Source organism: Sinocyclocheilus grahami, unplaced genomic scaffold, assembly GCF_001515645.1.
Source record: "Sinocyclocheilus grahami isolate Dianchi unplaced genomic scaffold, SAMN03320097.WGS_v1.1 scaffold12.1, whole genome shotgun sequence".
Taxonomy (NCBI): Eukaryota; Metazoa; Chordata; class Actinopteri; order Cypriniformes; family Cyprinidae; genus Sinocyclocheilus; species Sinocyclocheilus grahami.
Genome location: NW_015505191.1, coordinates 2451781 through 2465883, shown reverse-complemented (window position 1 = coordinate 2465883; position 14103 = coordinate 2451781). Strand labels below are relative to the sequence as shown.

The 14103-nt window shown below is 37.8% G+C and overlaps 1 protein-coding gene across 7 annotated transcripts in view; it reads right to left on the bottom strand.

The window, feature by feature from the left end:
• Window positions 1–670: 670 nt before the first annotated feature.
• The window catches only part of sh3glb2b (SH3-domain GRB2-like endophilin B2b), a 21835-nt gene continuing 8402 nt past the window's right edge, over window positions 671–14103 (bottom strand). For 3 of the 7 annotated variants that reach the window (XM_016288349.1, XM_016288362.1, XM_016288355.1), the window contains 7 exons: window positions 13667–13759; window positions 9468–9491; window positions 6857–6946; window positions 6275–6375; window positions 5986–6000; window positions 5541–5787; window positions 671–1743 (listed from right to left, as the gene is read on the bottom strand). In XM_016288349.1, the coding sequence (XP_016143835.1) occupies window positions 1636–1743; window positions 5541–5787; window positions 5986–6000; window positions 6275–6375; window positions 6857–6946; window positions 9468–9491; window positions 13667–13759 (678 nt within the window). In that variant the 3' untranslated portion in view covers window positions 671–1635. The remainder of the gene's footprint in view (window positions 1744–5540; window positions 5788–5985; window positions 6001–6274; window positions 6376–6856; window positions 6947–9467; window positions 9492–13666; window positions 13760–14103) is intronic. The other 4 variants (XM_016288369.1, XM_016288376.1, XM_016288392.1 and 1 more) reach the window with 3 other exon arrangements.

Below are 14103 nucleotides of genomic sequence, written 5' to 3'. Positions count from 1 at the left end.
CCCGGGTTCCCGCATCTCCAGCAGACCGGCCCAGGCCTTCCCGCCGCCCCAGCGGCAGAAGGATGGCCAAGAGATTGGTGGAGAGAGGAGAAAGGCGGCAATGGAACGGCGGCTCCTGCGCTCTCAGCTACGCCCCCTCGTGTCCCCGGTCTGGTCCCCTGGAAGACCCCACCCCGCTGTGGGGTTCGTGGGGGCGCATTACTACGTGACCTGGGAGTAGGAATAGGGCGATAGAGAGAAGGAAGGGAAGGAGAGGGGGGAAGAGAGAGATTAAAAAGGGGCTCGCCAACCCCCGGGCACGCCACCAGATGGTCTTTAGCCAGCTGGATGGCCTGCGTCAGCGACGTCGGGCGGTAACACTGGACCCACTCAGCCGTCCCTCGTGGTAGCTGAGTGACGAACTGCTCCAGCACCACCAGATCGACCACTCCCTCGACGCCGCATTCCTCTGCCAGCAGCCACTTGCAGCAAGCGTCCCGGAGCTGTCGGGCCATCACGAATGGCTGGCCACAATCCCCCAGCTCCCTTGACCGGAAGCGTTGCTGATGTTGTTCGGGGGTACGGCCGACTCGTTGAAGAGGTCCACGAAAGTTCCAATTCTCATCAAAAGCTTTTTTTATAGCAATGCTGTATGCTAAAAATCATGTTAGGAATTGTGTAGATTCCAAAATTCCTTCTGAGTGATGGTAGGAAAAAAGAAAAACAACTTGACTTATCTTGCACAATCACTGCAATGTTTTCCAAAATCAACTTGTCAGTGCAGTAGTGGAGTAAAGTTACCAGCATGACCCTCAGTGCATTAGTAAATCACAACAAACCCCAACAGCAAACCCTACCAGAGTCAGATTTAAAAGCCAGTCACTGATAACATCTTACCGCTAAGTACTTTAGACGACAAGCCCCATTAAAAAGACAACATCAAGATCAAAACCCAGTAAATCTGTCTTTATTATATATTTCAATTGCATTAATTTAATATGCATTGCTTTTTGCAACAAGCAAAGAACACAAAGATGAAAGTGGGAAGGTGATGACTGAGCATATGTGAATAAGTACCACTGGAGGTAAAGAAAATCAGTCTTTTGAATATGATCAGATCACAGTTAACCACATACTGTACATCATAACTGCACCTAATACCTTCACAATCTTCTCAATCACTGACAAAATACACGGACAAAAAATGCTGCATTTGGAATCAAAAGTGCTGATATCAAACCATGACCGTATAAGCATACAAGCATGATGAGCTAGACGACACGCAAAGAAGCAAAGCCTAAATGTTTAGTGTCTTCATTATCACACACGTGCACACACACACACACACACAGACACACACACTCAGATCCAGCTCCAACACAAAAGCTTGTCGATGTGTTTTCTTCACTTGGAGGGTAAGAAAGACTTCAGGAAAATATAGCAGTCACAGGATCATAAAGGAAATAAAATCAGTTATTTAAAGAAACGCCTTATGCAGGATAGTGTTCAACTGAAACAACATACACATAGAACATAAATAGGGCCTAAAAAAACAATAATACATATTTATGCACAGTAACAAAAAAGAAAAAAAAACTGATAAATTCACTGAGTGTTCAGGAGTGCTTGAGTATTTGTTCATGCATAATGAGGCATCTAGCTCAGGAGCTCCAGGTATGTGACAGGCACTTTGCCTTTCTGGTTGCCTCGCTCGCCAATAAGCCAGTCCGGGTCCATGCCGGGCACCGTGTACACAGTAATAAGCTACAGAATAACAGAAAGAAAGAGAGAAAGAAAAAAATGAAGTAGACATTTTGATGTGGGCTGACTGTGTTGCAATGGGCACAGTCCTCCAGATGCATTCAATTAATTTAAGTATACTGTAACAACAGACATGTATAAACAGTGGTTTACAGATGTGTATTAAGAAATCCACATTTGCAGTCATCCCTTTTGACGTCTTTTGATGATTAAGATTCATAGGCCTGCATATCTGAGACGGGTCTGTGAGGTTGAATCATATGACACTGTCTGGCAGGGTTCAAACGTAAAACCTTTAGGTTACAAGCCCATTTCATTAAACAAATGGCAATGTCACAGAGACTGTAAGTAAACTAGCTTAAACTGACCATGATAGGCAAGAAACAAAAAATGCACTTAGTAACAATACAGAGAACTACAAAAGAAAGTCATTTATCAAAAAAAGAGAAGGGTTAAAAAATTAAATATCTGTTATTTATATATTTATAATAATTACATTATAAATAGTTATAATAAAAACAATACATTTTAATATAATAAAATTTGTTCAAATTAAATAACATTTCCCAATAAAATTGTTTTTAAAGGGGACATCGGATGCACAAGTCACTTTTACATGTAGTTTGCATATAAATTTGCCTTAGCACTGTGTGGACAGAAGCAGAATGATAAAAGAAATTAATAAATAAATAAAAAATTCACGCCTTAAAAACCTATACAGTCTCAATTATCAAGCTGTTTTGAGTTATGACGTCATACTGCTCAGACCCCGCCCACGACAGCATATTTCCGCCCTCAGCTAGTTGTACGCTGTCTGTCATTTTTTCCACACTCGAGCAGCTGTAGCTACATGTCTCGTAAGCAATGCAGGTGGTTTGATGGTTTTGGATGTAAAAGTGAACATAAGGCTGGTTATGACATCAGACATCAGAGCCACAGAGGACGTAGTGGAAGTTTTGAGCTACAAGTTTTGTTTTTGATGGTAATGCGCCACCAAATACACAAAAACTGAAGAGGGGGTCGGTGAGCAGTAGCTTATTATCATTTAAAGAGACATTCAGCAAAACGGGACATTTCACGAAGACCCTAAAGAATCACACCAACCTGTGAAAAATGGGCATCCGATGTCCCCTTTAATAAATACAATACATTTTCATTACAGTACATACTAAACTTACTAAAATCACTAATACTGATATAATGAATGTTACTGACAGTGTTGGGGAGTAGCTAGCTACAAGTAGCCACACTACTAACGTAACTACATTTTTCAGTAGCTTGACAATAGCTCAGCTACTTTTAAAACAATGTAGTGTTTCCAGTAGCTAACTACTTTTTCCAGCAAACAGCAGTGTAGCGTGATACCAGCTACACTCTATTTTGTGAGCCTGCAATAGACTGAAGCAGCACAGCGTCTTGTTACAAGATCACATTACCGCCATCTACTGGTACTATATATGTCACGCAGCATCAGTAGTAAATGCTACACATCTCCGCAAGCGCTGATTTTGAGTCAAGTGCCAAATCTTCCCAAACTTACTGAGAAGTATTTATAAACCTGATGTCCAACAAAAGAGAACATTTAATAACATGATTTTAGTCCACAATATCAGTCAAGAGTTTGAAATAACTTCCTTTTCTGATCTGATGTGGCTTCTTATCACAGAATGAGGCAGAAAATATAATCTATACTGTAATAAAGGCTATGCCAATTAGCAATGGATTATAAATTTACTTTATTATTATGAAAAACCCAAGATGGCTTGAAGAACACAGATAAACCATATATTGTCGCACTCATGGGTTTAGTGTCCTTATGTTTAATCAGTTCAAGCGTTTCTATCTTCTTTTTATTCAGCTACGGCGAAACCAATGCCTTTGTCCATATTAGGAATTTTACCTGGATTGTCAGGAGTTCTATTACTTCTGTGTTGCATATGTGGAGTTTCTGCGTGATCGAGGGCGCCCTCCGGCTGCCAGTATGAAAACAACAGACATTCATACGGGCCATATTTACTTACAGCTTACGCCAGTGGAAAACGCCTTTTGGTGTAAATATACTACTGTCAGGATTTACTAAAGACGCGTTCTTTTACTAAAGATGCATTCTTTAGGTGTTCTTTAACTTGTGCGTTGTCAGTAAATCACCCGCAGCAATTTCCACTCCCATTGACCCTGTTTAGGAAATCTGGCCCTATTGTCTTTAGGGCTAAGTAATGCGCACTCAGTCCTATTTTGGGCATAAATAGGAAAAATAATACTTCTCTCTAAAGAAATTTGAAGTAAACATATGATAATCCATGTTTTTCTTCAGTGTATAGAAGTGTACTGGAGTACACTTCTCCACCCCCACAGTGGATGTATAAAAGGCTCAAAGCCTATTTCATATTAAAGATATGGACTCCGTTTTTGATTTGACATACTTCCTGATAAAAATTAAGAATTACTGTCAAAGATTTTTATCATAAAAGTATCATATGATGTACAGTTCCCTTTCAGTCGGTCACTCTCGACATCACGTCGGAGGACCGACGAATTGGGATCTCGCTTAGAGGGGCCAATCTACTTCGAGTGTAAACTAAACGAGCCAATGCACATTGGCATGCGATTATTGCATCCAGCTGCTGCTGATCACAGCGTGAGTATAAGTAGGCAGCTTTTCGCTTCGGAGCCGAGCGGTTCTATCGTTCTGCTCCTGACCTTCTGCAGTAGTGACAAACTACAGTCAAGCACGCTCTTCGGTGGGCTCTCGTGCTGGTGGACGGCGCTTCAGTGGCGGTGGTTTTCCCGTGTCGAGTGGGTTGCACACAACAGGCTGCACTACCCCTGTGCGCTTCAGCACATTAAGAAGAGCTCTCCAAGAGCGTGCTGAACTCGTTCAGTCTTCTCTCCGTAGAGTAGTCAGGAGCGGAACGATGTGATCGCTCGGCTCCGAAGCGAAAAGCTGAATATGCGCTGCACCTGCTGCCTACTTATACTCACGCTGTGATCAGCAGCAGCTGGATGCAATAATCGCATGCCAATGTGCATTGGCTCGTTTAGTTTACACTCGAAGTAGATTGGTCCCTCTAAGCGAGATCCCAATTCGTCGGTCCTCCGACGTGACGTCTCTGTTCCCTCCTTCAGGGAACGAGGGTTACATACGTAACCAAGACGTTATAGGCTGCCTGTATGTTAACTATAGTAATCCTGCAGTTTTTTGTAAAACAATAGTTTTCTGTAAAATAAAATTAGTATTGTTATCTTATTATATATTACATATACATTATAATATACATTATTATAATGTTTTTTGTTAATTTTTTAAATGTTTTTTTAATCACTTTTTAAATCACAAAATGCGAGTTTAACCAGAAAAAAAATCACAATTAGATTATTTTCCCCAAATAACACCTGTTAGTGCTTTCCCTGTCAGAGCCAATACTGTGTCAGACTTCAATACCATTTCTTGCCATAATGCAGCCATCTATCACAGTAGTTTTGAGAAAATGCTTCTGTGTGCTTAATTTAAGTTACTAAAACAATAGTCTTTGACATCATAATTGTATAGCATTGTTGTTTTAAATATACATTTTTTTAACTTAAAACATTCTTTATGAACGCTTATTCAGTTATTTGTAATATACATTGTTGTGGAAAAAAAGTTGTTTCAATGTAGCTAGCTACTTTTCAGAAGGGTAGCTTGACTTGTACTTTAACTTATGAGTAGCTTGTGGCTTATCAAGCTACAGTTTCAGAGTAGCTTCCCCAACATTGGTTACTGATTGTAAAGAGGGAAAACAGACTTCCTCATGTCCTACCTCATCAGCGAGAAGGGAAAGTTCACTTGTATCTGCAGCATCATAGTCATACAGCACTTTGGCCTTGCGAGTGCCAGTGGCGGCAGGCTTCACCTCCTCAATCTTCAGCGTGCTGGACTCAAGGGCATTGGAGGGGTTTGGGGGACGACTAGGTGGAGAAGCCCCAGGTAGGGTGGCAGTGGAAAGGGGAGAAGGGCCTGCTGACACCCCTGACGTGGAGGCGTTCACAGCAAAAGCATTAGGAAACCTGGAACAGATTCACAGATTCAAAACCATAGTGTATGCGATTGCGAATAGATATAAATATCTAGCTGTTGCTCACACATGACACAGATATTATATAAAAGGCGAAAGACTTAAAATCCCTTGGTCACATGAATGTAATCGTTTAAATTTAGTGGGCAAACTTTCTTCCTTTTTCAGTGTGATGGAAAAATTTACTTACGCATCTCCGTTTGCACTGAGAACAGGAAAGAAAAAGCAGAAAAAAAATCATCAGCTCAAAGATGATCTCAAGAAGTCTTTTCTAGAAAAGCAGTTACCATAAAGGGGAATGTGTTACTCACAACTTGTTTTAGCACATTGCTCTATAATAAAAATAGACTAATGTTACCAAACTGTCATGCAACTCCTGTAAAACATGGTCTTATTTGACTACAATCGCTTTAGGACAGAAGAACAAACAGCTGTTTATGTTTATTTTGAAGTTTGCAGCACCTCCCTGAAGTTCTCACCTGCTCAGCTCTTTCTGAAGATCCTGCATGTGCTTGTGACACTGTGCGTAATAAGCAGCCTGGGCCTCCACAAACTCATGCAGACAGCGCAAGTGGTTCACCTGTGATGGAGTTGCACAATTTTAAAAGTCTCTTTCCTTACTTGGAAAGAGATATACTAGTCTACAGTACTGTTCAAAAAAACTGGGGTCACAATTTTTCAAATAAAAAACAGACAATACATATTACGATATTTTGTTTTCCTTTTTACAATATATTTTAAAATGCAGTTTATTCATGAGATGGCAAAGCTACATTTTCTTCAGTCAGTGTAGTATGTTCCTGCTCAAGAAACCTTTTTATTATTAGCAATGTTGAAAACTGCTCAATATTTCTGTGGAAGATGTAATAACTTTCAGGATTTTTTCACTTTTTATAAGTTTAATGTGTCTTTGCTGAATAACAATCAGTATTAATTAAGCATTAATTTCTTTCCAAAAAAAACACAGACCCTAAACTTTTGAACGGTGGCACTGCAACTAATTTTGTTTGCGTAATGTCCAATATGAAGGCAGTGTGAGTGTGAGAAGCGCAGGTACTCACGTGTGTGCTGCTGATGCCCTCCAGCAGGAGGCATGTGACCTCTGCCTGTCTGTCAAACTCAGTCTGAGCCACACGCAACTCATGCTCTGCCTGGTGGAGCCACAAAACAACACAGGACACATTATCCACATAGCTCAACTATACATTCTTGTCAAATGTTTTATAGGAAAAGAGTTCTCAGTCACACAATATATTTTTGATTTGTCATCATTGCATCTTCATTATAAGTCTTAGGAATTATGAATCACATAACACAGGCCAGACTCCTTAACCTCAAACCACATGTCACATGACCCTGTGGCTCAGCATGAGCTCATCATCTAACCGCTCTAACCGCTCAAAATTATTTATAGTATAACTAGTCACTGACAAACACCAGATATGTTTATATAGTAAATGAGCGGTTTGAAATATAAGAGTAAAGGCTCTAAAATTTGTAATAACATTTATTATAAAGATGAAATGATGACAGCAAAATGTCTTGCTAACCAAGCACTATTTACCAAAAAAACAGAAAGAAATAGCTGGATTTTATAGCTGCTGTAACAAAAACATCTCTTGGCTAAAGGTATCTACTCTTAACACAAATCATGACCATGTTGCCGTGACTTTTTTTTTTTATATATAATTGCAACTTTACAGATCTTCTTTATGCAACAAGAGCTTGTAACACTCCAAAGAGAAAGGAAAACTTGAAATCGCATCATATGACCCCTTTAAAAAAATTGCAGAACACATTTTTCTTTTCCTACTGTTTTATATTTCCATATGTCTGGACAGCCAGATATTATGACGTTAGATTCATATCCAACATTTTCAACATTGTAGTCATTAGAATGTGAGAATAATTGAAGACTTGCTGAAATCTGTATTGTTTGTTAGGTTAAGTCTGATTGACAGATGTGTACAGATAGAAATATAAGCAGTAGGAGCATGAATTACATGTTATTATTAGGGGTGTGACAGGACACAGTATTTTTAAGAAATCCTCGATGAAATACATGACTGGAACAGTAGTCTGCAGGTGCATTTTGAAAAGTTTTACCTAATCATCTTGTATTGAATGTCATTTCAGTTCTTTTTGATGAGTAAGAATGATCATACACAGTAAAAGACAACAATATCCAAGCACTGTAAAAGGTTTTACCACAAACTCAACAGACAGGCTTCTCCTCTGTACAAGTCTCTTCAGACCTTAGAACTGTACATGAATTATGAGCTTCTAGAACGTCTGACCTTCTAACATAACTCCTTTCCACAAATTGTTCCACAAGGTTTTTTCTTGGTCATATTTAAGTGCAAACAATAAGTGTTAGTATTCAAAGTGCAAACAGAGATCAAATTTTTCTTCAAGCATGATTCAGACATTTCAATTAGACATGTCAATTAAGTACTAGCAAAAAAGACATTTACAGTAGTGGTCCAAATTTATCTGCAAAATGTTGATTATTTTACCAAAATAAGAGGAATCATACAAAATGCATGTTATTTTTATTTTATTTAGTACTGACCTGAATAAGATATTTCACATAAAAGACATTTGCATATAGTCCACAAGAAAAACTAATAATTGAATTTATAAAAATAACCCTGTTCAAAAGTTTACATACGCTTGATTCTTAATACTGTATTGTTACGTGGATGATCCATAGCTTTTTTTTTTTTTTTTTTTTACTGATAATTGTTCACGATTCCCTTTTGTCCTGAACCGTTAAACTGCCCGCTGTTCTTCAGAAAAATCCTTCAGGTCCCACATATTCTTTGGTTTTCCAGCATCTTTTGCGTATCTGAACCCTTTCCAACAATGACTGTATGATTTTGAGATCCATCTTTTCACACTGAGGACAACTGAGGGACTTATAGCTATTTCAAAAAGGTTTGAACGCTCACTGATGCTCCAGCAGGAAACACGATGCATTAAGAGCCTGGAGGTGAAAACTTCTTTTATTTGAAGATCAGAGTAAATGTAATTTATTTTGTCTTCTGGGAAACATGCAAGTATCTTCTGTAGCTTCTGAAGGGCAGTACTAAATATAATGATATTTAGGCAAAATACAAAAAAATGTATACATCTTTATTCTGTTCAACAGTTTACACCCCTGGTTCTTAATTCATTGTTTCCTTCTGGAGCATCAGTGAGCCTTTTGCAATAGATATGTATGAGTCCCTCAGTTGTCCCCTGAACATGATTTTGAGGGGGCCCCATAGCAAATTCAGTGCACAGGGCTCAGAATTCCTGGCGACGACACTGCATACTACTGTGCAAGATAATACGTACAGATCAGTTTAGAATTGAAGCGACCATTTTCCAACTGAATTAAATGGTTTTTTTTATATATAAAAAAGCAAAACGATAGTGGAGGCATGTAATGTAAATATATTGGTGGCATCGACTATGCTCGTTTCACGGTCACTTGGAGACACCTCAATGAGAAATTTCGTGGCATGAGATCTCGTCACACCCCTAGTTATTATGTAAACATTTATTACGTAAATCAATATGCAGTCATTTAATTGCTCCATGAGAACACAGTGAACAAAGTCATGTCTACATTTTCAGATGTGCTCATACAGCAGCAAAAGAAGAATTGGATCTTTGCCCAGTACTCACTTTATCCACTTCCTCACTCCACAGCTGGAACATGCATAACGACAAGAGAAGAACAGTGACGACAACATAACACAAACACTCTCTTTACAAAACACTGACTAAATTTCACATGTAAATGTAAATAACTAACATAAGAAAATATTAATAAATTTTTTTTAAAGTGTTGTACTGTTACACTTCATGGGATCTTAAGATGGAAAGAGACAGTCTAATGTAATCAGACACATAAGCAGTACAGGATCCTGAACCCTCTATAATGTCAAGACCCTATTAACACCACAACTACAATAAAAAATAAGAGCATACACATATCTTTTAAATAAAAGTGAAAAAATAAAAGCAAAGTTTTCCACCCCCTGCATTCCACTGCAAATGTTCATCACAGGGGATTTTCATGTTTTGACTTATGCAAAAACATGATGTTATCATTATTTCAAAACATCAAACTATATTACAGAACCAGTCAAAAGTTTGGACATGCTTAAATCAGGATTTTTTAGCATATTAGAATGATTTCTGAAGGATCATATGACACTGAAGACTGGAGTTACTGCTGCTGAAACTTCAGCTTTGCCATCACAGGAATAAATTACAAGATATTTTCTAATAGAAAACAGTTATTTAGAATTGTAAAAATATTTCACAATTTATATCACTTTATTTTACTACAATTGATATCTTAGATGCAAGATGGTGATCGTTGTGTTTCAATGAAAAGTGAGTGGACTGATAAACAGAGTTGCCATGAATGATGGGAAAAATGTCTGGTTGCAACTAATCAATGAAAATTGAGCATTCCAGAAAGTTGTTTAATAAAACGCTTTAATGACTTTCTACACTTAAGAATAAAGAAGGAGTAGCTGTGTCCAAACTTTTGAGCTTTACTGTACATAACATATCTATATGAACACACACAAACAACAACAACAAACCACCATTATGCACTACTGCCAAAACATTAATCAAACACACAGGGAAAGGCACACAGGCCCACAACACTGCAAGAAGGGAGATGGAAAAAAGAAAGTGTTACTGTGGTAAACTCACAACATTGACAGAATGGAAAGCAGGACTAGTTTTAAACAATGGAAAGGAAATGCTAATGTCCATCACTGAGCTGTGCTGGCAAGACACACACAATAAATGCTGCTTGTCTGTAAGTACACTACTCTATGAGGGGTTTATATAATGCTTCACTTCAGATTCAAGTTCTGTCAATCAGAGATGAATCACCAACTTCACTATCCCACTGCGTGGAATAAACAATACAAAGACAATGGGACGATGGATCTGTGTTTCGTTGCGAAAGTAAAAATACTTTGTTTGGCCTTCCAAAAGAGGACACAACTAGAAATCAGTGGTTAAGTTGTATAAGTTGAACAACACTGTTCCAGAACAGTTCAACCCAAATATTTGTGTGTGTGAAACGCATTTTACGGAGGACTGTTTCCTGATCCTGGGAGAGCAGACTACAATACCGGCTGTTCTGACTCACAGTTCGTAAATATGTTTTTGAAATTTAAAGAATTTGCCACTGATGATTCAAACGTGAGTTTTGAACAGTGTAGAGTAGCGCTTGTTGTTTGTTGTTTCTCCGATCACAAATGCAGACATGGTTTTTTGTTTACGCGGCGCGATATGCAACTCAGCGCGTAAAAAGACAGTATAAGTCATTATAATCTGTAATTATGTCCCCACTGGATGCAACAAATGCCTCGTTTATAATGGGTTTTATTGGTTTTGTCTCGTCACGCCGGGACACAGCATCATATGGTAAGGGGCGTAACATTTCCGTCACACGTTTGAGGTATCCGGCCAATCACAACGCACTGTATCGCTGGCCAATCAGAGCACACCTCGCTTTTCAGACCGATGAGCTTTGTAAAAATCTACGCGTTTCAGAAAGGCGGGGCATAAAAGAGAAACAATAATGTAAAGTATATGGAAAATATTGTGTTTTTTTTACCTTAAACCGCATAAACACATTTCATTACATCAAATACACAAAATAATGTTTTTTTTAGCAACGTCATATGACCCCTTTAATTGTAATCTGTCACTGTTTTGCAGGAGTATAATAAACAGTAAGGTTTTATCTTAGTACAGTTGTACTGTATGACATAGAACAAGAGCAGTTTTTTCTTTGAACGTTTTTGGTCCCCATGTGCCATATTCTTGTAAATATTAAATGCTGTTGAAATTAACCAAAGTAGACAAGATTCTAATATAACAGATAACGGAGATACATAAAATGAGTCATTAATATACACATGCATACAATCCAAAATATGTGTGTGTGTGTGTGTGTTTGTGTGTACATTATATTATACACACTAAAACCATACACACTATAATTAAATTCAATTAAGCTTTTTTACATTTGGCTTAAAATAGCTTAGGCTTTTTCCCCCTCTTTTTTTAACTTTTCTATCATTCGTATTTCGCAAAACCCCTCCACTACCATCACGGGTTTTGCGGAAATCCAGTTGGGAAATGCTGCTCTATAATATACAGTCCATTATGAGAAAAAAAAAAATACAAATTACATGCAGCCATTTAATGTAACTGTGACTTCAAAATGGACTGACTTTTGAAAGGTTTTTTTTTTTTTGATCAAGGCACTGCAGAGGGGGCAGATACAGTAGATCAACTATCAAGCCTGTACATGTAACTGCTAACAGGAAGCAGCCAAGGATGAAAGGCAGCTGAGAAATCACACACACACACACACACACAGATACTCACATCTCCCTCACACTGTGCAAATGACAACAGAGAGACATGTTAGTGAATACACGGAAAGGAAAAAATTCCCCACAGATCACACAAATCACAGAGCACACCTGATGACTGAGTCATAATTGTATTCCATTGAACACACACACACAGACACACACAACTAAACTACCAGGTTCCTCTTGGAGGTCAAAGAGGTAACAATAGGCTCTGAGGACTTTTGATTACCCCTTCAATACTTGATATGTGTCAGGAGGGAAATCACACCTAAATGGTGTATTAGCAAACAATCTCATCTATGCAGGAAAGGAAGATATCAAAACATGATAAAACCGCACACAGCCCTCTGTGTAAACCTCAAATTATTCAGTCACTGAAAGGGATAAAATGAAGAAGCAAACAAGTAAAAGGAGAAGTCATTCGTGAAAGATGTTAACTTATGCTTTCTGACTCAGAGCTTCCCAGACAGAACTCAGAACTGATTCACAAATATCTTCCACATAACAAATAGTTCCTGAAAAACAACCCTTTTTTCAATGATTTAAACAGAATAAATCAGGAGCATCAATTTTTGGGGCAGGGCCACTTTTGGAAAATATGGAGTGACAAAGGGCCAGTGAATAAAATGATTTGGCAATGATACAGTAACTGGGTAACACTATACAATAGGTTTATTTGTAAACAGATCTTAGTTCAGTTTCAATTACTATGAATTATTACATTATATTATATTAGATTAGATTAGATTAGATTAGATTGATCCACTACTCACTAACATGATCAAACAATGAACAATTGCTGTTTTATTAAGATTACAGATCAATACATGCTGTACAAATATGTTACTCATTGTTAGTTCATGTTGGATAATGCATTAACTAATGTTAACAAATGAGACCTAAAAAAAGTGTTTCGGATAATTGCTCGGCTTTAACCAATAACAGTGATATCTTACATGAACTTCATATTTTGTCACCTCATGCACCAAATCAGTTAAGAGTTTGTCCGTTTGTTTTTTTAAAGATCCTTTTCATTGTCCAGAATGATTTAGTCCAGGTGAATTTAAACATGCAAGTCTTATTTACACAGCAATGCAACATTCAGAAATACTTCCAATTTCTTAACCAATTATTAGGATTCAGGCCATTTTGTGATTAACTGTCTTAAACCTTTCAGTGTTTTATTTGCCATGTCCCACAGTTTGTGTGTGCACCACAAGCCACAGAATCAGAATTGCGATTGTGAGTCACTTATAACCTTGTGGTGTGGATTCGAGCTGTGGGGCTAGACATTGAATATTCTTGCTTTAGGTCATACTTCCTGAAATGTCCCTCTAGAGATCCGAATCCTCCTTTAACAGCTCATAAGCGGTGTGTGATGAGAGGGTGGTGGAGGAGATGAAAGAACGTGAGAGGAGGAAGACATGTGATGATGGGGATGAAATAAGTGAAAATGAAACTTACAGCAGCCTTGGCCTCTGCTAACTTTGCCTTCTTGAGCCGAGCTTTGCAAATGTCCAGGTCAAGGCGTCGGTTCTCAAGTAGCCTTCTCTCTTTCTGAAAACAGAACATACAGACTATCGTAAAAAAAGGAAATATTCAAGTCTACTTGAATATGCATTTGTAGTGTATTTCATATATTAAAAGTAGATTTTTAAAAAGAAAAAAAAAATTAAATAATAAGCCACTTGAGCGTATATAAAGAGAGTACAATTGCATGATAATGTTTCTTAACACTCTTTAGTAATAATGTCAAATTAAAAGATTTACTTTAAAGTACATTTTAAATCAAATAATCTTTTGTCGTGCTTCTTTTGGTGTTAACATACTAAAGCATTTGTTAAGTATTTGGTTGTAATTTTAACTGTAGTATTGTTTTATACGGTATATATATATATATA